This window comes from Rhinichthys klamathensis, unplaced genomic scaffold (assembly GCF_029890125.1).
Source record: "Rhinichthys klamathensis goyatoka isolate OS25496 unplaced genomic scaffold, OSU_Roscu_1.1 h1tg000076l_1, whole genome shotgun sequence".
Classification (NCBI taxonomy): Eukaryota; Metazoa; Chordata; class Actinopteri; order Cypriniformes; family Leuciscidae; genus Rhinichthys; species Rhinichthys klamathensis.
Genome location: NW_026606618.1, coordinates 44138 through 68098, shown reverse-complemented (window position 1 = coordinate 68098; position 23961 = coordinate 44138). Strand labels below are relative to the sequence as shown.

Below are 23961 nucleotides of genomic sequence, written 5' to 3'. Positions count from 1 at the left end.
AATTTAGAACATCCTGAATAATAAATAATAATTTTCTTTCATGCTAAAACCCTCTAAGGCCAGGCAAAACAATGTTCCAGTGTTACTGTCCTCCTCAGATCAAGCAAACTATAGTATGTTCATCTTTCAGGGTTACGATGGATTTTTGAGCCAGGCTAAGACTGCATCTTTGTTCTGCTCGACCCATTTGATGTTGGCGTTAGTCCTCTCGATGGATTGTTGAATGGCAAGGGTTCCCGAACCGAAACCTATGTTGGCGTTGTCATCCCTGAACTGTATCAGCTGTGTTTTTAAAACAAAACAGATTCAGAAACATTCAGATATAAGTATCTGTTGTACAAGATGACAATAAATAAAGGGGAAGATCACATACCTGTTGCAGTTCAAACTGAGTTGAGAATCTCTTTGTGACACCATTGATCAGATTGGAGAAAGAGAAAGATCCACCTCCATACCTAATGGAGAATGAAAAGGGGATATTGTAGCTATAGAAAACTGCTGTATTTTTAAGCAAGTAATAGCATAGTCCCCAAGTATTTTTTTCTTACTGATTGAAAATGTACTCCCAGTTGGCCCTAACAAAATCCCAAGCCAACGGTTGGCCGGCCACATTGCTTGCAATGCTGATGATGGTAGAGGTGGCATCTTGCTTCCGAATTTTCGATGCATCCAAAGTGTAACTGAGATACCTAGAACATCAATCAAAGCACATGTATTTAGCTAAATACAATGAGAGATGCATGTAATTGTCAGCATGAATCTGTGAGCTCACCTGTTCAGTAACCAGGGCTTGGTGGCACATGCCATTGCAGCTCTCAGTTTATCTTTCTCTGAAGCAACATTAGTTTTTTGAAATATTTCCCAAGCAAAGTCCCACTCCTTATCATCACCTGCAGCAATGGCACTGCAGTATACTGTAGACCTCAAGTTGGCGTGAATACTGATGCAGAGAAAAAAATGATAGTGACAGGTTATTAAAAATGACAGTTAAATGGCAATCTATTAATTCAAGCTAATCAGCTGATATTTTTACAATATATAAAAGTACTGATATACTGCAATAACTCATGAAACAAAACACAGTGCACCCCCCCAAAAAAAAAAAACATACATATTTTTTTGTATTTGGGTTTGCATAAAATAAAATAATTTATGTATACAGTTTATACTAGGTGTCAAATGATTCTAAACCTTTTCTAAAAACTATTCTGAGCCATTCATTTTTTTTTAAATAAATAATGTATTACATTTACAGTCATGTTCTAAAAAAATGTGACAACCAAAATGTTTTTTGAAATATCTTTTTAAAACATTTTTAACATTTTTATCGCTTTATACTTTAGTTTTTTTTGTTTGTTTGTTTGTTTTTTTATGCAATGACATTAAAACATTTTTAAGTGTAACTAAAATATCCACATACTTTTTGGGGCAACTTTAAATGCATAGGGATATATATATATATATATATATATATATATATATATATATATATATATATATATATATAATATCAGTGATCATTATAAACATTAAAAACATTTATAATGATAATACTATTTTGAAACTAAGAAGTACATATCTGCATCAGTATACATTTTAACTATGATGCACTCAGGAAAGATCATCAGACACTCTCTAAGATTTCTATGTACTCCTGATTGAAACTCACGGGTTGTCATCTGGATTGTTCATCCACTGTTGAAACCAATCTTTTACTAGAGTCGTACAGTTTTCCAACCCAGTACTGCAGGCAACTCTGAGCGCATTTATTTGATTATATCTGCAGAAACAAATACAGTGAATAAAGGCTTGAGAGTAAATCTAAGCATTTATCGTCTCTATATGTGCAGGACTTACTGGTCAGTATGTCCTTTTGGCACATCCTTCCAATCTGTAAGATCTGTAAAGTGTTTAAACAAAGGTACCACCTGTTTTCCAACATATGCCTGCAGGTTTGAAATAATGCGATGTTAGAATTCAAGCTCAGTTCGATTGATGTTCTGAAATATCCAGAGACGACGCTTACCTGCAAAGGGCCGTACAGCTCTGTGCGATCAAACATGAGGTAAAAGTAGTCCAGGTTGTCGAGAGCAGACTCCCAAGGCATGTACTCAGTTTCATCAATGAGGAACAGTGTGGTTCTTAGAGCCAATGTTGTTGGTATAATTCCTGCTCTGTAAATGGCGGAGATACGTTTTAGCATTTGGACTGACTGGAAATTACACTCCTACGTTTGAAGAATGAAGTTTGGATCTTACTTGGCCAGGTTAAAAGCATCATCAATTAACTGTGCCCGGTTAATAACTGGAATGCTCTAAATGGAAAAAGATTGCTGTCAATTATTATGCCGGATAATAATCAAAATTTTCAAAAACTATAAGTATCTTTAACAATATTCCCTGCGTCTTTTATACATTTATTTCTTACATGTCTGGATGTCTGGAGAACATTAAGCAGGCGTTCCCAGTTTACTTGATCATAGTTAACCCTGTAGTATCCTGTCACGTTGATGTTGGCCAGAACCCACTCATTTGCATTTATTTTCAGGTCATCTGTTTGATCTAATTTAGAAAAGGAAAGCAGAAATACATAGATTTATGTTAAAGCATACAATATTGTCCTTTATTAACATCCAATGATAATTTGCAAATATAATTAAGTGCTAAGTTCACACAAACTTGAAAAATCTGTCATCGTTATCATGGCTTTCTTTTCTCAGTGGGAAAAAGAGAAAGATATTTAGCAGAATGTCCAAGCTGTTTAATGAAAAGCATTTAAAGAAAGTGGATGTTGACCACAGCTGCCAAAGTTATCATATGCCTTCAGAAGATTTGGAATATAGAATACAAATGGTATGTAATACTGTGGGAAGCAGGACGAGTCTGAGGGCCGTGAGAGAGCGGCACGAGGTCGGTGGCGTGATTACTGATGCGCGACGCACCGGTCTCTCACGGAGGAGCGGAAGCATAAAAGGAGGAGCGATGACAATGGAGATCGAGAGAGGAACAGGCCTGATTTTATGTTGTGTTTTATTTTGTTATATGTGACAGCAGTCGTCTGTGAGGGGGTTCTGTCTTTTACTTTCGTTGTGTATTTGTTTTACTTTATGTTATGAAACGTGTTGATTGTTCGCCGGTTCCCGCCTCCTTCTTCCCATAACATCTGAACCTCGTTACAAATACTTTTATTTTGCTTTTTTTTTTTTTTTGCAAAGGCCTAGGTCTTTATCCACTGTCATTGTATGAAACAGAGCAGTTTTGGCATTCTGCTAAACTTCTCTTTTGGAGTCCCACATAAAGTCATACAGGTTTAGAACAACATGAAGGTAAATAAATAATGTCAGAATTTTCATTTTTGTGTGTGAACTATCACTATCACAACAAATATAATTGTGAATGTCAGTGTCATCTTAAAACTCACCAGTTTTCTCTAGCAGCCATCTCATGGGTTGTTCTGTTCCTGTCTTTATCCATGTACATGGTACAAACCACTCATAGCTAAAAAATAAAATAAAGAATATTCTGATATAGTAATTTCAACAAAACCTGGTGGTGATTTTTTTAAGTATAATATATCTAATTCTTAAAGTATCTAGTAAATGGTGCCATAATTAAAATCAGTAATAGGTGCTTTTAGAAAAAAATATTTTTCTTCTTAAATATATATATTTTTTTTTACATACTTAAACTCTGATGGCCTGTCTGGTTTAGTGTTAGGGTCTAGGAGGAAATGCTCCTGTGTGATCTTGCCATTTGTTGTGTCAAAAGTGACCACAGGGAAGCCCATTTGAAGAACCCAGCGGTCCATAATTTCTTGCACAGTTTTGGGCAGTTGGTAGCCAGTCTTGTCCACGGCCTACAACATTTCAAATATGAGCGCTTGTGTTTTGTGCCAACGAATCCGATAATTATGCTGCTGATCATTCTTGTTTAATTACAACATACCATTTGAAGATGGTCCCAAAGGTCTGTGTACACTGTGTTTTTGAATTTGAAATGATCCAGATAGGTCTGTTAAAAAAACAAATTTGTTGTGAATGTACAAAAACATTCTCTAGATCAAAAACATATTACATTTTTATTGTATCATGGCACACTAAGGAAAAGCATACAAAGGGAGCTTACTTGGAGGCCTTGAGTAAACACTGGCTCAGTCAGAAAATCAGATAGCATCCTAATTACTGATGCACCCTAGAGGAAGAGACTGCATGTTATCAGACAAACCACATGTAATCAGCATGTTCTTGATTATGAAACATTACAGTCAACTTAGCAAACAGTTCCCACGCTACCTTACTGTAGGAGATGGTATCGAACACTTCACTAATTTGCTCCGGTCGTTGGATCTCCTCTTCTTTAGATGACAAAGGGTGAGACGAGGCCAGTGCATCTATGGCGAAAACTCGGTGCACATCATTAAGAACGATCAGATCTTTCTGTGGGATAGAAATAGAGTCAGTTATGATTTCATGCTCTTGGTGATAGCTTTTAGCATCTGGCATTATTGCCCTGGCTTTAGCTTCAAACACTCACAATGTTCCAATTCGGCTCAGCTTCATCCGCCCCAAGATATTCTACGTAAGATGCAAAACCTTCATTGAGCCACAGGTCATTCCACCACCTGATAGTCACAAGGTTTCCAAACCACTAAAAAGAAACAGGAAGATGGCGAAAAGTAAACTTTACATTCTGTAAATCATTTTCCATTTAGAGATTCAAATTGGAAAAAAAGGACTCCTGATCATACCTGATGGGCAAGTTCGTGGGCAATAATAGTAGCAATCCTCTCTTTGTTTCCATTTGAGGATATTTTATCATCGTACAGCAGGGCCGTCTCTCTGTATGTGATTAAGCCCCAGTTTTCCATTGCACCGGCATTGAAGTCCGGCAGGGCGATTTGATCTGTGCAACATTTTGAGGAATGAGTTAAACTTCTAAAAACCGTCTAAAAAGTAGTAACGTAATCTTAAACTGTCATTTCAATAAAAAAACTATTTCATTGCCTCATAAAATATAGGTCATAAAACAATAAACAAACTAAATAAACCTTTTTTTTCATAATTTCTTGCTCATAGGCTCTTACCTGATTTGGGCAGCGGATAGGAGACATTGTAATACTTCTCAAAGAATCTGAGAATCAGTCCTGTCTTATTGAGTGCATACACTCCTTGTCCTGCAGCTATGGCTTCTCGGCGGCCAAAAATTCGAATCTGTTTGTATAAACGACAGTATGGATTTTTTTAGTAAATTAATCATCTTGGTGGGCAAGATAACATAGTTTTCTCTGTAGACCTTGTGAAAAGACAATTACCTGCAGATCTTTATCTATTTGTTCAATGAAGGTGAATTCGCTGACAATAAATGCCAACAAATATGTTGACATTACTTCTGTGGCTGCAAATGTTGTTTTGGTTAAAAGAGTGCCGTCCACTGTGATCTGAACCTCGTCTGAAAGTCAAAAAGAGATATTGACTGATCAAACTCAGTCAGATGGATTTTCATCAAATTTTCTTGAAATCGGTTTGAATGAACAGAGGAAACTAATTAATCACACTTCTCTATAGTACAGTTAATAGTTTTTATAGTTACAACATTATGGACCCATACATAGAATAGGAACGTCTGATTAATTTTAGTGAATCAATTTATCCTGAACTTTCCTCTCACTTTTTTAAAGCAGTGACTTCACTGTAGTTTAACTTTTTCAAATTCTAAATAACTTGTAGCTTGGCAAGCAGCATTTTTAAAGCAGCCTCCCCAACAATACAGAATAAAGTGTTCATTTACCTATCACAACACCATTGGAGAGGGCTCTGGTTGCTGGATCATGGAGAATAGTGATGTGGAATACTGCTTTCATTGCAGGTTCATCAAAGCAAGGGAACGCCTTCCTGGCATCTGTTGCCTGCATCTGGGTTGTTGCGACCACTCTGAAGAACAACAAAGAGATTTAACTATATACGAAACGTCTTTCAGAACAGAATGAATAGATAGGACAGATCAACTTCTTACTTCCTCACTCCATTCTCGTCATCGTATTCACTTCGGTAGAAGCCGCCCAAGTCATCCGCAAGCTCACCCACAAATTCTGTGTAGAGCTCATATCTTTCCCCAGCAGTTAAACTTTCTTTCAGCTTAATCACCATATACTGTGTTTTTTCGTACATCACTATTGAGTCAATGGAAGGAGCTGGCTGGCTTCCAAGTGCTTTCAAGGTGACTGGCTTTGTCATGTTCAGCTTGTTGGAGTGAATGAGGACGAGGTCTGTCTTTTCCACACATCTGAAGATCACGCTGGACATCCCTGTGAAGATGAAGAGTCCGGATGTTGGATCCAGCTTGAGCCGTGGCCACAGAGTCACATTGTAGGTTAGTGGACTTAGAGTTTGAGGAAGGCGCCACTGGTCCCATGGTTCATTGGATGGTGCCGTTGTTGGTGGAACTGATGTTGCTACTTCAGCTGTGGGTTTAACTTCATTGTTCTTGGACTTCTCTTGGGAGTAGACCACAGAGAGGGCAATGATTGTGGCTACTGCTGCAGCTCCTACCACAATCAGTACTATCCCGACAGTTTTACTGATGTGGAAACCCTTTCCCATGCTTGATGAATGACAGGATGAGAGGAGTGAAACTGACATCTGCACAACTTTTTTTATTTAAAGAACGGGGAAGTCTCTCCTCCCACATGAATGAATGGTTCATCCATTAACAGCGTGTACAAGAGGGCGTTTGAAATATCAGAGGGTTTTAGAAAGTCATTGATGCCTGATGTGTTATCAAAATGTTGCTGTTACTCACTGTTCTATACTTTTTCAGTGATGTGATAACATTCTAATGGTTAAAAATAATTTTATATTGTAAATATATTTAGCAAATTACCCAAACCGTTCAAAATTACCCCAAATATATTACAAAAGAGACAAGCAAAACATTTAAAACACTGGAATAAAGGAATAAAATATTTTATATATTTCTACAATGCAACTATATAAAAAAAAATGCTTTTTTAATAATATGGAAAAATTGGTAGAAAAAATATGGAAAAACAAATCACTAAAATACATTCAAAATACATTTATATAAATATATTTTCTTGATATATGATATAAAAGCATCAAAAACATAAATAAATTGTATATTAAACATATATTATAGATTTAAAGAAAATATATGTGCAGACCACTTGTGAAATCTGTTGTTTCTTTTGATATTAAATCAGATGTCCCACACAGAATCACACATTATACTGTTAAGGCTGGTCATAGTGAACCAAGCATCTAAGTGCACTGTTGTAAATCCATTAAAGCTGAATTTAATTTGCTGACATGAACCTGCACTTCACACAAAAAAGACAGTGTCCTCAGAATCATCTGTACACGGGCTTGTGTAACTGCTGGTACAGACACTTAATTGCTGGTGTAACTGTTAAAGAATAACTACATGTCACTGCAATACAACTATACTGTTTAAGTGGAAAAAATACAGTTTAACTTTAGTTTAGTTAAATTAACTTATGTTTACAGGAGCAAAGGACGGGATTAGTAACAAATGAACTTATAAAAATACCTCCTTCAGTGGTCGTCAGCCTGGACTTTAAACTGCACTTCCCCAAAACTGTCAAATAAAATATGAATTTGGCCTTTGGAATACATGTTTTTTTATGGTGGAACATTGTTCCAGGGATGGTGTTATTATTAAGATTAGTATCTCAGAAAATATAGCCAATAACACTAGTTGGACTTTTATTTGTAAATGCATGGGTGTAATGATTATCAGTCTTTATGATATCTCCCCATCATATTAACTTGCATCAGCTATAAATGAGGTATTCAACAAAGTCAGGAGACTCCATAAAACTCACCTTAGCAATGATCTCAAAGCTTTGTTATCTAATTTTATTTGCCATGTCATAAATTACATAGTTTTTAAATTTTAAAAAGTCTTAATTTTGTAATTTCTTAAATGCAATAAATATTTCATTTATTGCGTGAAATATTTGTATCATTTAATCAGAAGGCTCGCAGTACCTCAGCAGTGAATTCCCCATTCTCTGATAATCTTTTTTATATTTTATTTTTTATTGATAAACATGAAATCTAGACTTGCTTTTAAACATTCTGCATTTCCAAAGAAAACTTGTGCATTAGTCAGACTGAGTTGATGACTTCAGATATCATCTGATGGCTCTTGACCTTTGATAGACAACTGCCTTCAAAGATAACTGTACATGAAACCAGAGATTTCTAGATATGCTATCATTTGTTTTTTGGCTGTATGATGCAAATGCTATCTTTGAACTCATTTTAAGTTTGACCACACCTTTAAGGACCTCAGTTTCCAATGCAATAAAGTTGATTTTATAACACTGCAAACTCATGGTGAAACCATCAACACAACCATGATTTGTCAAAATAATGCTGACCTTCTGTCATACATGAAACACACCTTGCCCCATGATTGTTATATTTTTAGAGACAATGACCAAATTTTATTCTACGTTTAGAACTGGTGACACTGCTGATACGTTCTGTAATGTACATTCCGTAAATCAAATAGAACCTCTCAATAATAGTAAAAAAGAGCCCATTTTTGAGAAAAACGAGACCTGAATCTGGACAAAAACATAATTTTAATGATATAGTATACTATAACATTCAATATAAATTATTCATGTGTAACATTCATAGTTTTAGTAGTTAGTCTGTTGGCAAAAATCACACGTTAGTATTGTGGAATGTTGCTACATTACAGAAAAATACAAAACAACACTATAATCAATATTCGAACACCGGTTTGTCTACAAACCAATGTCTGAAATGAAAGGTACAGTGTAAATGATTGGACCCTGTAGTGTGCTTTGGACTTGTAAGAGTCCTCATGTGACAGTCAGTCATGGAGTCCATAAATGGCATTAGGGAGACAGCATCTATGGCTATGAATGTCAACACACAATGACAACGATAAAACACAAAGATCAGACATGCAAACTCAAAACGGGGAGAGACTGGGCACTTTTATATTGATGTCCCCGATATTGATGTTACGGGGTATTTCAGGAAGGTTCATATTTTTCACAGCAGAAACAGCTCGTGCCGGTGCTGCAGACAGACCACCCTGCCAAAAAAAAACAAAAAATTACTTTATCACTTTTATTTAGTGCAGATTAACAGATCTGTGTATAATATTTATACTTTTATTTTTAAAAACATGTATTATCAAGAAAGATCTATAGGCTACTCTTTAGTTTATAAATTAAGTAAATTTATTATCAATCTTATGTCAGATTCTGAATGTTAACTAATAATCGAAACATTTATTTTAGGGCTGTCAAATGATTAATCACGATTAATCACATCCAAAATAAAAGTTTTTTTTACATAATATATGTGGGTGCACTTTGTATAATTATTTTGTATATATATATATAAATACACACATGCATGTATATTTAAGAAAAAAATATTATTTATATATAAAATATTTATATTTATATATAATATAAATTATATATAAATCTATAATCAGTATATACATGAAAATATTTCTTAAATATATACAAGCATGTGTGTGTATTTATATATATAAAATAATTATACACAGTGCACCCACATATATTATGTAAAAAAAACTTTTATTTTGGATGTGATTAATCACGATTAATCATTTGACAGCCCTAATTTATTTATAACCTCAAAAATCGAATTCTTTCTTTAACTATCACACTGCAAATAATCAGCATTAAATTGAAGCCCAAACTTGGCCCATAAACAAAATCGTGTGACCCAATACAATCAGTCCATTGGAAATTTTAAAGGGTTAGTTCATGTCGTTCCAAAATCCGTAAGACTTTCGTTCATCTTCAGAACACAAATGAAGATGTAGGTATTTGATTACCATTGTTGGTATTAGTATAATTGTTACCTAAGTTCATATATGGTGTGTATTTAGGATATGTTGTGTTTTGTTTTTGTTTTTTTGGTATTGTTTTGCTTTTTTGGTGGGGGAGAAGGGGTTCCCCTTCTTCCTTTCTCATGTTTCTTATATGTATTTATAAAAGAAATTGTAATTGAGTGTTATGACAATGTTTAAGGAAGCAGCTACTTTTGTTTTGTTTTTGTTTTTCCTGTTAATGGTAACCGGGGTGGGTTCAAATAAGTTTGACTTCTACCCACTCCTTTTCGAGCAATAGATGAAATTATTTGTTAAAGTTTGATGAAAGTATGATGAATTTAAAGGCTTTTATAGGTTAATCAAAATGCTTCTTATTGCCTTTGTCATGTGCAATTATATATTGCTCGAAATAAAAAAATAAAAAAATATCTTTTTGATGAAATCTGAGAGTTATCCGTCCCTCCGTTGACAGTTATGCAACTACCACTTTTACTCTTCAAAAAGTTCATAAAGAGATCGTAAAACTAATCCATACGAATTGAGTGTATGCATTTTAGTCCGAATTTTTCCGAAGAGACACGATCGCTTTACATGATGAACAGATTTAATGTAGGCTTTTATTCACATATAAACATTGATCATCTCACACATCAGTTGTGGCTCAAGCTCAAGCATGTTCGCTTGTCGTGCGAGAACCAATGCGGTTCATCCTTGTGTTACGCCGCACGTTTGAGCTTCTGCAAGAGGATTGTTCTCACGCGTCAAGATGGCTCAGTTGAGCTTCTGTTTATGTCCGCTGGTCAATATTTAAACGTGATTAAAAGCATTAAAATAACATTTTAACTTAACCACTCAATTTATATGGATTAGTTTTACAATCTCTCTATGAAGTTTTTGAAGCATCAGTGTCAGTTACATTGCTGTCAATGGATGGACAAAAAGATCTTAATTTGTGTTCCGAAGATGAACGAAAGTCTTACGGGTTTGGAAAATGTCTTTCCAAACCCGTCATGCAATTAATTAATGGAGGGAGCAATTAATGACAGAATTTTCATTTTTAAGGTGAACTATCCCTATAGAGCAAAACCCAGCACAATACAATATATAATACAAAGAAAATAAACAAATACTTTTATTATAATATATGTAACATTTTATTTAGAAATAGTAATTTTTTTTCTTTTTCAGAAATTTCAAACACTAACCAGAAGTTAAACAAGAGAACCTGACCCAGCTTGACAGACCATTTTCAGGTCAAAGTACATAGGGGAAGTCATGAAGTGCCACATCACGTTTCTAGTGTCTTTACCTAAACATCATGTATGGATGTTCCTTTGTTCTCTGCCATGTGCGCTTTATTGTCTTGTGTAACATTTCCTCATTTTAACCTCTTCTATGTATACATAAGAGAGTGCATCAAGTGTTGTCAAACATTAGTGATCGCCTCGATCCCAGATAGGATATCAGGTGACCATGAATCACTGGTATCTGCTGAGACATCTTTCACTATTACATGATATCATTTTAGTTCGTTCACATGATGTACTGTTACGGCCAAAATCGTTTCGGGAAAAACAAAGTGATACTAAACAAGACGAAATGTCTTTTGAGATATCATTCATATTTATAGCGTTTCACAAACATTCCAAAGGCTCTGTGTAAAACATGCAGTAAAAAACTAAATGAATGTGTACAACACATACTATTCAACAATATGATTTATCTGACTGTACTAGCCCTGTTGTATTAGAACTGAACTGAGCTGGACAATGACATCATGTTTTGCAGAACTCCTTTATAGATGAAATTAACAAGTAGTTTAATAATTGATGATCTTTACAACGGAACTGAATCAACACTGAACAGACTTCAGCTGAACAACATTATTTGTCTGTTATCACTGTAAAGCTGCTTTGAAACAATCTGCATTGTATAAAGCGCTATATAAATAAAGGTGACTCGAATACGATTTAACCTGAATTTTTTTTTCTTTTACATTTTTGTTAAAAATTAGCATATAGTATGCGTATGCGTCACATTAAACTGTTTAAAATACTCTTTCCTGTTCCAGTTGAGGCAAAGATGTAGCATGAACTTATGTCAGCTGAACTGGAGTGACTTCAGGTAATGTAAATGTGAACTCACCTCCGATTTCTCCATTCTATTCTGCAGCTCCACTTGGGCGACTATTTCATTCATGTTAGTTTCCAGAACCATCCCGCCCATGACAACTTCCTGGAGAATGTAATGGACCTGAAAAAAAAAAAAAAAAAACTTAAACCTACAAGACTATGAGAATCTGGTTTTGCCTTTTTTTCATTAGTTAAAGGGTTAGTTCACCCAAAAATGAAACTTCGACTTTATTCAGCATTGTATTGTCTTCCGGGTCTGTTATCAATCCGCGTTCAGTGACGCTGCTGACGTGTTATCAGTGCGCCCGAGCTTCGTTTACAGTCTGAGGGAGACGCACGCTGTAAACAAAACAATCTTCGCAAACATGTCTAAGGATTTCGACACAGAGGAAGACTTGCATTTTTTTGCCCAGCCATATTTATTTGAACCCGAATACACGGACACACCAGATAACACGTCAGCAGCGTCACTGAATGCGGCTTGACAACAGAACCCGAAGACAATACAATGCTGAATAAAGTCGTAGTTTTTGTTATTTTTGGACCAAAATGTATTTTCGATGCTTCAAAAAATTCTAACTAACCCACTGATGTCACATGGACTACTTTGATGAAGTCTTTATTTCCTTTCTGGACAAGGGCAGTATACCGTGTATATATTTTCAATGGAGGGACAGAAAGCTCTCGGACTAAATCTAAAATATCTTAAACTGTGTTCCGAAGATGGCTTGGAACGACATGAGGGTGAGTCATTAATGACATAATTTTCATTTTTGGGTGAACTAACCCTTTAATACAATAATGACGTATGAATAAACAGCTAGGCTAGACCACCCTATTCAACAACGCTCAGTCCGAGACCTTCGCAGCCTTCGAAGGATGCAGCCTCTGAAATGGGACACTGCTTATGTTTTTGATAATTTAAAAGAACCAGTTCGTAAAAGTCACTTGTTGGAGAATCGAAATACACTGGTCCGATTTCATTCACTAAAAGAACTGGTTCATAAGAATCATTTTATTTGGTCACACTGTGAGTGAGTTCGACTGATCGATATACACTCATCTAAAGGATTATTAGGAACACCTGTTCAATTTCTCATTGATGCAATTATCTAATCAACCAATCACATGGCAGTTGCTTCAATGCATTTAGGGGTGTGGTCCTGGTCAAGACAATCTCCTGAACTCCAAACTGAATGTCAGAATGGGAAAGAAAGGTGATTTAAGCTATTTTGAGCGTGGCATGGTTGTTGGTGCCAGACGGGCCGGTCTGAGTATTTCACAATCTGCTCAGTTACTGGGATTTTCACGCACAACCATTTCTAGGGTTTACAAAGAATGGTGTGAAAAGGGAAAAACATCCAGTATGTGGCAGTCCTGTGGGCGAAAATGCCTTGTTGATGCTAGAGGTCAGAGGAGAATGGGCCGACTGATTCAAGCTGATAGAAGAGCAACTTTGACTGAAATAACCACTCGTTACAACTGAGGTATGCAGCAAAGCATTTGTGAAGCCACAACACACACAACCTTGAGGCGATGGGCTACAACAGCAGAAGACCCCACCGGGTACCACTCATCTCCACTACAAATAGGAAAAAGAGGCTACAATTTGCAAGAGCTCACCAAAATTGGACAGTTGAAGACTGGAAAAATGTTGCCTGGTCTGATGAGTCTCGATTTCTGTTGAGACATTCAGATGGTAGAGTCAGAATTTGGCGTAAACAGAATGAGAACATGGATCCATCATGCCTTGTTACCACTGTGCAGGCTGGTGGTGGTGGTGTAATGGTGTGGGGGATGTTTTCTTGGCACTCTTTAGGCCCCTTAGTGCCAATTGGGCATCATTTAAATGCCATGGCCTACCTGAGCATTGTTTCTGACCATGTCCATCCCTTTATGGCCACCATGTACCCATCCTCTGATGGCTACTTCCAGCAGAATAATGCACCATGTCACAAAGCTCGAATCATTTCAAATTGGTTTCTTGAACATGACAATGAGTTCACTGTACTAAAATGGCCCCCACAGTCACCAGATCTCAACCCAATAGAGCATCTTTGGGATGTGGTGGAACGGCAGCTTCGTGCCCTGGATGTGCATCCCACAAATCTCCATCAACTGCAAGATGCTATCCTATCAATATGGGCCAACATTTCTAAAGAATGCTTTCAGCACCTTGTTGAATCAATGCCACATAGAATTAAGGCAGTTCTGAAGGCGAAAGCGGGTCAAACACACTATTAGTGTTCCTAATAATCCTTTAGGTGAGTGTATGACATCAAAGTACCATGAGAGCGATTTGAAAGACGATCACACCTATTATTGTGTAGTATGGCTTTTATAATCTAATCATTCAATTTGGACTGTAAACTTTACTTATTTAAAATCACAACCCTAAAAATACACACAAGCACAGGACTACTGATGCGCATTATTAAACATGTTGCATATAACAAATCCATCAAGTTACCGTAAAGCCATACATTATCATTTCCCAGTAATTCCTTTCACTCATAAAACAATATTACTGATTAGATAACTGATGAAGCCAGCGTAGTGCACACTTCTATCATGAACGTATTTTACAGTGCTGCCATAAACCAACAGGACATTATCAGAAAGTAAATCCTGACCAACATATAACATTTCCCTTACACGACGGATCAAATTATGATCACCCCCATTTATTCATGCCCAAATAAATATTTAACCAAAGAACACTTTTTAGATAGCCTAACCAAGGAGGTAAAAAGTTGCATGAGTCATTATGAAGTGAACATCATACACCTGAAAACTGACCTTATCCATGTGAAAGATTAAGTCCAGTTCACACACATTCTCAAAGCACTTGTCCAGGGTTTCCACAAAGACCTGCATTATAAGATTATGTACAATAGTGAATAACAACATGTTCTTTCATAGAGATTTCTAAAAGACTTTGTGTAACACAATACAAAAAGGAGCGAATCAACCACTCATGCAACAAAGTACTGTGGCAGTACCATGGTATCGGATGGCAGCATTATATACTGAATAACTGGTATTTAAATTGTACTTAAAGGTAATATTAGTATTGTTCAGTGAGCATTAATGCATCCTGATATTTCAATGAACAATTGCATTAAAACAAGGGTTGTAAACTTTGCCTTGTCTTTATATATGCCTTCAAAAAACATATGTGGGCAATATGAAAAAGATAGTACCCCCTTGTGGCTGTAAACCAGTACTACAACATGAGAATGGCAGTATGTTCACCTGTATGAGATCTAGAATCCCCAGCTCACTCTCTGATGAGTCCACACAAAACACAAAGTACAGAGTGGCATAGTGTCTGTAGATCAGCTTGTAGTCAGAGCCGCCGATCAAACTAAGCAAAAGGATGAGCGAAACTACAGTAAATAACCTTTGAGAGCATCCATCTTTATACAGTCATGGATACTGAAATATAGATAAAAATCATATCAGCAAGCCCTTATGTGTAAGTTATTATGTAAAACCCCCTTCTGTCACCTTCCACCCTCCAGGAAATTGCAGACATTATCATCTCTTTTGGACACCAGATGAAAGGTCTCCCGGATGATCTGTTGCTGCATGTCTTCTGCCTGTGAAAGAAACATGATCAAACTGATTACAAATTAGTTTTATCCTGGCTTTTCACATAAACTCATCATTACTAAAAAAATATACATAGGAAAAAAGCAAACACTAGTAGTATAGACCACAAAAAAATGGTTTAGTATTATATAAATTACGATTATGAACATATGATATAGTAATAGATTCTTACATTCATAAAGTGGAGATTATAGAGGCTACATATAATAAAGCATTACAAATTAGGAACTGACTGTCCAGTAAGACCTTGAAGCTGGAAAAACAATCAGATACGAAAACAAATATTCCTTACCACGAAACATATTTGACACACATCATTTATCTGAAGCTAATACTGCATGGTTAACTACGAAACATTTAATAAATATCAATTAATTAAATTAATCTGCTGATAGTGTCTCAGGTCTCAATGAATGATAACAAATGGCATTAGTTGGCTTGGCAAATGCAGTTTCAGTGTCTTTATGCGCTTATCTTACAAAATATTGGTAGAATCTGATGAGCCTGGGTTTCCCATGGTTGTTAAAAATAAGAATAGCCTTGATCATCCTTGTTTTTTTGTTTATTTTTATGTGGTTACTCGTTTTTAGCGAAGCTTCTGCTTGTTAATAAAATGACTCTGAGTACTTCCGTGTCATGTGACTTAGTTTTTTCCATTATAAAAGTCCTTGGAATTAAAACTCCAGACTGGAAAAGTAGATTGTTTCTTCACTTTACCGCTAATCTTATCTACCAATGCCAATATCATCATATATATCTGGTAGATATGATGACATTGGTAGATGAGCTAAGTGGCATTCTTTCATCTTTACTTTGTATATTATAATACTTATATTTAGTTAGCGTTATTTGCTAATATTCATATAAAAACCAATCGTACATATGATCCCATTATACTTTAAAAACTATAACTATCATGGTTCATGGTCATTTAAAACGATTTTATGTAATTTAATCTTCCGTTAATAAATGTCCACCTACGTACAATAAACTCAAATTGAATTATGATCTGAGTACCTTTATTTTGACACGCTCACGGACCGCAACGTGACCCGGAAGTCCTGCATTTCTTCTTGTCGCATCACCCGTGTGTCGTGTCTGTCAGCTATCTGCTACTTACCTAAACAGCCCAAATTAAAATATGAAGCATTTGACAGGAGAGTGACATTAAACACACTGCATGCGGAATGAGACGGTATTCATGAGCTTGCTTACTACGGTAAAAAGAGTGTTTTGGAAACGCTGCTGTTTACATCTCTACAAACTGATATTTGTATTGTGAAAAGAAGCTTTGTATTTTTTTGGTAAGTGCATCCTCGTGAGCTTTCTTTATATTTGTCAAGAATGCTTTAATAGCTAACACCGATTTTGTGTTCTAATTTTCTTGTGGTCATTCAAGTGCATGTGTAATTAAGCCACATTGTAATTAGTGTAATATTTATATATTTATTGTAGGAAGGTGGGTCTGCTTTTAAGAAAAACATCTAGGCTAAATGTAAAGAGTTAGAAAACACATGTTACATTGTAAACAACAAACAATGGTGTTGTTTGTGTCTGGTCACTCTTCTTAACTGACCTACATTACCCTAGTACTGACTCTTAAGGTGTTAGAAACCATAATAATGCACACAGATACGAATTTGTGATTTGTACCAGCATGCAATTGTATGTTAACCTCCATTATGGTGTATTTTTAAATTATAAACCCTCTAGTAATGTGGGTCCTACCCCTTTATAGTTTAAGAAAAATGGATGCAACAAAGCTTGAGGATTCTTTGCTGATAGTTCTTTGGGAGTAGTGATTTAACCCTGTGTTTTTTCAATAGCTACAGACTGCTTTATTTCTTGTCTGTGTTTTATTCCAGCTCAGGACGGACCATCCGTGAATAATCTGCTTCATCTGAGTGAGTTTCATTCCTTTGTTCAAGCCTGGATGGAAGTCATATGATCTGCACATCCTGGAACGGGTTTAGTGAGCCCTTCAGTGCTGTTTGCAGTGGTGGCAGTAACCAGGCGTTCTGAGGGGTGTGGCAGAGATTTATGTGCTGCGCCCAAGACCTATTTATTCACTTTTGAAACTTCCTTATACCTAAAACAGCCTGTATCAGTGCAGCAAATCACATTTTCTAGCACCGACAAGGGATTAGACCTTACGCTACTTTAAAATTGGAGTTTATAATCTGAAAATGAATATAAAAAGTTAACTGTATATTATGCTTATGTGTTTTTATTGCACCTATGGTCTAGTCTAGGTGAATAGGATTGTGAAACAGCCGTTTTGCAGGTAGACCAGTAGAATTTCAAAATTTGTTCTAGTAGTGTTTTGGAATGTGTACTAGATGGCGCAATTGAATCACATTTATGTTTATTCTCAATCATTTCTCTGATGCAATTGACTATCTATCTATCTATCTATCTATCTATCTATCTATCTATCTATCTATCTATCTATCTAATGTATTTAAGAAAAATAGGGTTGAGTTACAGTTTTATAAATCATTGCTTTTGTATATCCCACAGATGTTGGGGATGTGACCTTCTCTCTCATTATGATCATGACTGTCCACCCCGTCCTGGTCCTGCTGCCCGTCCTTGGGCTCCTTGTGCTTCCATGTGCGCCCACGCATTTGAAGAATGGCTTCAAGATAGTGGTTAATAAGACTGTGGAGAGTCCAGGGGATTGTGACATTAAACTAGACTGTAAGTCTATTTCTAGGGCATCTGAGATATCCTTTTGATTTTTATACATTTATTATTTCTGAATAGATATTCTTCTGTTTTCATTCAAGTATTAACTGATAGCATGTTGGGATAAAAAATAATTGCAACTTTAGAAACCACCATTATTATCACGTTTTTTCATTTGCCAGAAATACGAGACATCTTTTTTTTTTTACTATTTATATTTTATTATTATATTAATAATTTATACTGGTATATTTATATTAGATATATTTGATATATTTTAATGTCAAGCTTTATTAACAAATAGAAACATGTAAAAACATATTTGGGTCAATGACATTTTTGTGTCCAAGTGCATTATTTCCTTTTAAAATAATTAATATTTAGATTATTTTTAATATTTAATATTTCATTATTTAAATATAAATGTATAAATTATTGACATATTTTACTTTATTCTATAAAACCTATTTAGTTTTAATATATTTAGTACATTTAAAGTACATTTAGTACACCCCCCTCTCAAATGTCAGGGTGGCACAACTGCAAACATGACTCTTTTATTATGAATATTTTATTATGACAAAGTAATAACCAGTAAACATGATAATGCATCATCCAGATGACCCCAACCAATCCTTGTGCGTGAGTGAAAAGGTCTGTAGATCTAATGCTAATGCTCTGATTCTAATTTCAAGTACGGGTAGGTTGGTACACTTTCCATGTCAGGTGGTACAACTGCATATATATACATATAACTATTTGGTTTTACAGTCTGACATAGAAACCTTTAAATGTTCTTTAACAACTGAAACTTGTTTAAACACATTGTTCGTGACTAAAAAATCATCTTCCTTTTTTTAAATGTCTATTACCCATTTATATAACCTAAAATACATAATAATATTACATGGATACATTTTTTCACACAGAACCTCAATGATGCAAGTTGTTTTGAGAACTTTACCATGGTGTCATATCTACATCAGCAGAATTTCCTAGAACAGTCAGCTAGAATTTCAATGTCAGAGAAAACAATTTTCACCCAAAAATAAACATTCAGTCACCAAACCTGTATGGCTTTCTTCTGTGGAACGCAAAAGAAAATATTTTAAAGAACTCTGGGAATCAAACAACATTGGACCTCATTGACTCTCATTGTATGGATCACTTTTAAAATATCTTCTTTTGTGTTCTGCAGACGTAAGTCAGTCATACATGTTTTGGAACAACATGAGAGAATTTACATTTTTGAGTGAACAATCCCTTTAAGTTTTCAAAATGATGCATGCGCATGATCAGCTAAGTTCTGTCTCAATAAGGCAAGTGACATTCCTGTGGCCATCCTTATTGTTGACCCGTGCAAATATATAAGACAGGCGGAAAATGTAAATGACAGATTTGTTTGATTCTTTTCCACTATTTCCAAGAGTTAAATCAGCCGGTTTTCTTTGTTTCTTTTCAGGGCTTGAGAATAAAATGCTTAAACGGGGTACCTGCAGAATATCATATTTTTCTTAAAGCAAAGCCACATGTTCTGTTTTGTCTTTTTATACATCACGTCTTTCCCTTGAAGAGCGTGCACTTTCAAAGAGGGCCATATGTTTTGCATTTAAGATGAAAGAGAGGCCTGGGCTGGCTGTTCTGCTTATGCGCCAGGCGCTGCTTCAGCGGGCCATACCCTTCTATGCTGTTTTTTTTTTTAAATCACTTTTCCTCTCCTCTTGCTTTGGCCACACACGTTGAACTTGACTATCCCTCCACCTCTGTAAACACGCAGACAGCCAAAATGACCCAGGGGCACGCTGGTTTTGTGTTTGTGGGTAGAGCGGCTGGCCCTGCCCCGCCCGATAACACTCACGTACACAGTCGGTATTGAGTTTCCGTCACGTTAACCGTTTGGAGATCGAAAGCAAGGTCAGAATCACCACCGCCATCTGGAAGTCTGAAATGTTTGGAATGATGGGGAGCTATAAATACATAAGCATTCCATTCCAGCTCAGGGAACGGTGTGTTTTTTCGACACGTCAAAGACCAAACATACTATGTAGCGACTGCAAAAGTCTTGACCGGTCCTCTACGATTCCACACCGGACTGCATTCGCCTTTGCTTTCATGCGTTTTCTGCTTTAAACAGCTGCAGAAGTGTTTAAAAGGGAAAAAAATGCACACGATGCAGCTGGCCTATCAATTTAGTGCGTCAACGCTGACCAAGAGATGATTCAACCGGCATTTTTCACCTCACCGAGGTTTATTATTGATTCACCTGGAGCTTTAAATGCTGGATGAGTGTCTGTTGGCTCGGTCCGAAAAGGGAAACGGGGGCATTTTGGAGCATTCTGCGGTGCCAGTGCAAGCAAATTCTTTCTAGCCCCGTTGGTCCTGCCGTGCTGCAGCCACCTGGTTAAGTAATCAGGGGAAGTGGGAATAAGGGAAAGAGTGGAGACGGATGTGGAGGTTGAGGTGTGCAGTACCTAACACACACATGGCTGTTGGGAGGGGATCAAAGAAAGGTGCGGCAAGGCCTGTTTTTCTTCCCAGACGTCGCTCGTTCCCGAAGACTGCAGAGCTCAGGATATGCAGTTTGACATCCAGTAATGAGCATACAGGGAATGTCTCTGTCCCAATGAAAACAACTGAGGTTAATGAGTCACAGATTGCACTGGTCATTTTATTTAACATTTTTAGAGCAGGCTATAAAATATATTTGGCCTTGACACTTAGTTTAGGTTATTTGTCCTCTTAAATTTGGATTATTGGTAGCACAAAGTGTCCTTTTTATTTATTTAATTGATCATATTGGAAATTGATTATGCCATTCTGGGAAGGTTCATATTGGTGTAATGTACTGTATGTTTCAGTTTTTCATCTCTTGTGCGTATATTGGCATATTATGCGTTTCATTCAGCTACTTTACCTCCTATTTTGGAAGGAATCAGACTGCTATTCAAACTGGTTACTCGTTAGCTTTTTTTGAATAATTTGTTCAGATTTTGTTAATAGTCAATTGTTTGTGAATTTTACTGCACTGGTGTTGTTTTTTAGCTCATCAATCAATTCAGTCTGTAAACTCGCATTCACAATTCTGGTATTATTTTATTTTTAATTTTTTTGCGCTGTAGCACAGATTCATTAACTCAGCAGTAACAATTCAGGAATCTTACATGGTTTTGAAGTCAATCGAAATTGACTGCAAACTAGCTTTATTTTAAGCGACAGCTTCTTTGAAGAGGAAGTCTTGTTGATTTGTTTGTTCTTAATTTTTCAGGTCCTGAAGGTGAAAACTGTTCGATGGCTATTTTTAATGAAGAACAATCTCTGTGTTATCTGATCAGCTGCCCAAATAATACCCAGAACTCTTCTTGTGGAAATGTCACGAAGATCAGCGAGCTGTTAGCGGAGACAGGTGCGACTACAAATGCTAATACCTTTACTTTGTTTTTTCTGCATTCATTTGTGTTATATATGTTTTTGCTTTCATCTTTTGCAAGTATTTGATTTTTCTTCAGTAACTTTACCTCTTATTTTGGAATGATTCGTTACACTGTTTTCTAAACAGAAAATTGTGAGTCTTTCTAATTGATTCATTAACAGAATTGACTTTTTTTTTTTCTTTTTTTTTAAAATAATTAATTTATGTGCTGGTTCTTTTTAAAGAATCTAAAACACCACAACCAATGTAGTCCAATTCACACACAAATTACTCTTTAGAGTATTGTGTTTTATGAATCAGACTACACTGGTTGCACTATATGTTTCAAAAAGAATGGCAAGAGTAATTTGTTTGTGAATCAGACTACACTGCTCCAACTCAACAGAATAAAGTTTTCTTACGATTACCTCATCACATTTGATCTCGTCTCATTCAGAATATCAGCCATGTCAACCGTTTACCAACTCAAACTTTGTTTTTGCAGAGTCTGACAATGTGGACAATAATTCGACGCTTCTCCAAGGGTCTTCTGGCACCAACTCTTCCCAATCTTCTCCAGACGGTTCTTCATCTAATACCACACTACCATCGGCCTCTGAAGCTAACGTCTCCATCTCCACGACTTCCACTATTACAAAACCGACCACTTTACAAAACGACTTGACAACTAAAGTGACTACCAACCTGCTGACAAATTCAACAGAGAAGTCCACCACAGCTGATGCAGTGCCAAAACCAGCGATCATAGCAGCCATTCCAACAACACCAGCCATGACATCTACCACCACAACTACACCCAAACCAACCACAACCAGCCCTAAACCCTCTTCAGCAACTACCAGCACAACAACCACCACAACAGTTGCACAAACCATAATTCCAAAACACCCTTCACCTTCACCATCAGGGACCAAATCGTCTGTCAACATCTCACCATTAGTGCCTACAAAACCTTCATCCAATTCTTCCTCTAAACCAGTACAAACTTCTCCCATTCCAACATCCTCAGATGAGAAGCCAATGCCAACCACGCCAAAAACCTCAATGAGCCCCTCAGTAGTGGCATCCAAACTGCCGAAGGACATTCCCAAAAGGGACCAAGCCATTGTTAAGGTGGCCGGAGACTCTTTGACCAGCCACCTGTTGAACACAAGCTCTCTGCTGGCCGTTCTTCTGTTTGGCCTCCTCTTTTTCGTGGTCACGGTGGCGCTGTTTCTCAAACAAGCGTACGAGAGCTACAAGCGAAAGGACTACACTCAGGTCGACTATCTCATCAATGGAATGTACTCCGATTCGGGGGTCTGACCGGTATTTTGTGGTTTACATTTCAGTGTATTTCCGTTTGGTAGCAGATTGACTTTGGTTTGAGGCCCCTTGGTAGCACTCGCTCACATTTCAAACGCTCGAAAGCCCTGTACGACTTCTAGCTATGGGAATCTAGCTGGTGCTCGAGTGAGTTGGTGTGACGTATATCTTTTGTTTCTATGCAGATTTAGCTTCCACATAATTCTTGGCACACGGGGCTGAAGCCTTAGTATTAACTTAGCCCTCAACCTTCATTCAACGAACATTATAAGGGATTCATAGTGCAATATTTGGATATGTTTTGTCTAATCTGTCATGTTCAGTGTTTCATCTGCAGCTGATGAGTTGGCTGCAATAATTGCCTTTTTATGTGTGTCGGAACGGTTCAGGAACATTTAAAGAATTATGAATGCCCTTTTCTTTTTTCTTTTCTTTTGTATGTGAGAGTAAGGAATAAATGCCAAACCAGGAATTGTGGCACAGAAGCACATTATTGTAAAGCCAAGGGAATAACTCAGCCATTGTTTATTTAGTGTCTGGAACAAAGAACAGATGATGATCGTGTTAGTTGGGGATCAGAGGATGGTATGAAGTATGATAGTTTGAAATGTGCCAAATTGATTTTGTAAGTCTTAATAGCTGCACTGTTAAAAAGATGTTTAATAAAGAAAACTTACTTTGCACTCTGTCTTTTTTATTATGTGAAATCTCTGTGATCCATGTATAGCTGAAATCTGTGCACTAGTTTCCACACACACAAAAAAAAAGAACTTCCATCATCATGGCGCTTCTATGTATTTCCCTCCACTTAATATATTAAAGAGATAAAATTTAAATGGTCACCATTTGAGCAGCACATTAACACATGACAGGGCTCTTAATAAAAAAGGAAACTAAAATG

General features: G+C 36.4%; 3 protein-coding genes across 3 annotated transcripts; 1 reads left to right on the top strand and 2 right to left on the bottom strand.

Annotated features, from left to right (window-relative positions):
• Positions 1-75: 75 nt before the first annotated feature.
• Positions 76-6632, bottom strand: anpepb.1 (alanyl (membrane) aminopeptidase b, tandem duplicate 1). Its single transcript, XM_056250784.1, has 20 exons — positions 6012-6632; positions 5787-5929; positions 5311-5447; positions 5083-5209; positions 4747-4901; positions 4533-4646; positions 4292-4435; positions 4125-4190; positions 3945-4010; positions 3683-3855; positions 3421-3497; positions 2428-2561; positions 2259-2314; positions 2027-2174; positions 1858-1946; positions 1670-1780; positions 773-940; positions 549-689; positions 374-455; positions 76-282 (listed from the first exon to the last, which is right to left on the bottom strand). Exons 1-20 carry the CDS (start codon positions 6596-6598, stop codon positions 133-135), a joined length of 2868 nt encoding a protein of 955 aa, XP_056106759.1. The 5' UTR covers positions 6599-6632; the 3' UTR covers positions 76-132.
• A 2200-nt stretch (positions 6633-8832) lies between these two features.
• ap3s2 (adaptor related protein complex 3 subunit sigma 2) lies at positions 8833-16277 on the bottom strand. Its single transcript, XM_056250782.1, has 6 exons — positions 16117-16277; positions 15533-15624; positions 15278-15389; positions 14822-14893; positions 12036-12143; positions 8833-9113 (listed from the first exon to the last, which is right to left on the bottom strand). The coding sequence occupies exons 1-6, from the start codon at positions 16183-16185 to the stop codon at positions 8988-8990; spliced, it is 579 nt and encodes a 192-aa protein (XP_056106757.1). The 5' UTR covers positions 16186-16277; the 3' UTR covers positions 8833-8987.
• A 5989-nt stretch (positions 16278-22266) lies between these two features.
• On the top strand, positions 22267-23478 carry wu:fa25f02 (uncharacterized protein C11orf24). Its single transcript, XM_056250781.1, has one exon. It carries the CDS (start codon positions 22527-22529, stop codon positions 23058-23060), a length of 534 nt encoding a protein of 177 aa, XP_056106756.1. The 5' UTR covers positions 22267-22526; the 3' UTR covers positions 23061-23478.
• Positions 23479-23961: the final 483 nt, after the last annotated feature.

Excerpts from the sequence above, each read along its gene's own strand:
- anpepb.1 (XM_056250784.1), bottom strand. The coding sequence starts at position 6,598 with ATGGGAAAGGGTTTCCACATCAGTAAAACTGTCGGGATAGTACTGATT. Across the intron at positions 5,930-6,011 it reads GACGAGAATGGAGTGAGGAA|AGTGGTCGCAACAACCCAGA; the intron begins GTAAGAAGTTGA and ends GTTGTTCTTCAG. Across the intron at positions 456-548 it reads TGGGAGTACATTTTCAATCA|GTATGGAGGTGGATCTTTCT; the intron begins GTAAGAAAAAAA and ends ATTCTCCATTAG.
- ap3s2 (XM_056250782.1), bottom strand. The coding sequence starts at position 16,185 with ATGATCAAGGCTATTCTTATTTTTAACAACCATGGGAAACCCAGGCTC. Across the intron at positions 15,390-15,532 it reads AATTTCCTGGAGGGTGGAAG|TTTGATCGGCGGCTCTGACT; the intron begins GTGACAGAAGGG and ends CCTTTTGCTTAG. Across the intron at positions 14,894-15,277 it reads GGATTCTAGATCTCATACAG|GTCTTTGTGGAAACCCTGGA; the intron begins GTGAACATACTG and ends CTTATAATGCAG.
- wu:fa25f02 (XM_056250781.1), top strand. The coding sequence starts at position 22,527 with ATGACATCTACCACCACAACTACACCCAAACCAACCACAACCAGCCCT.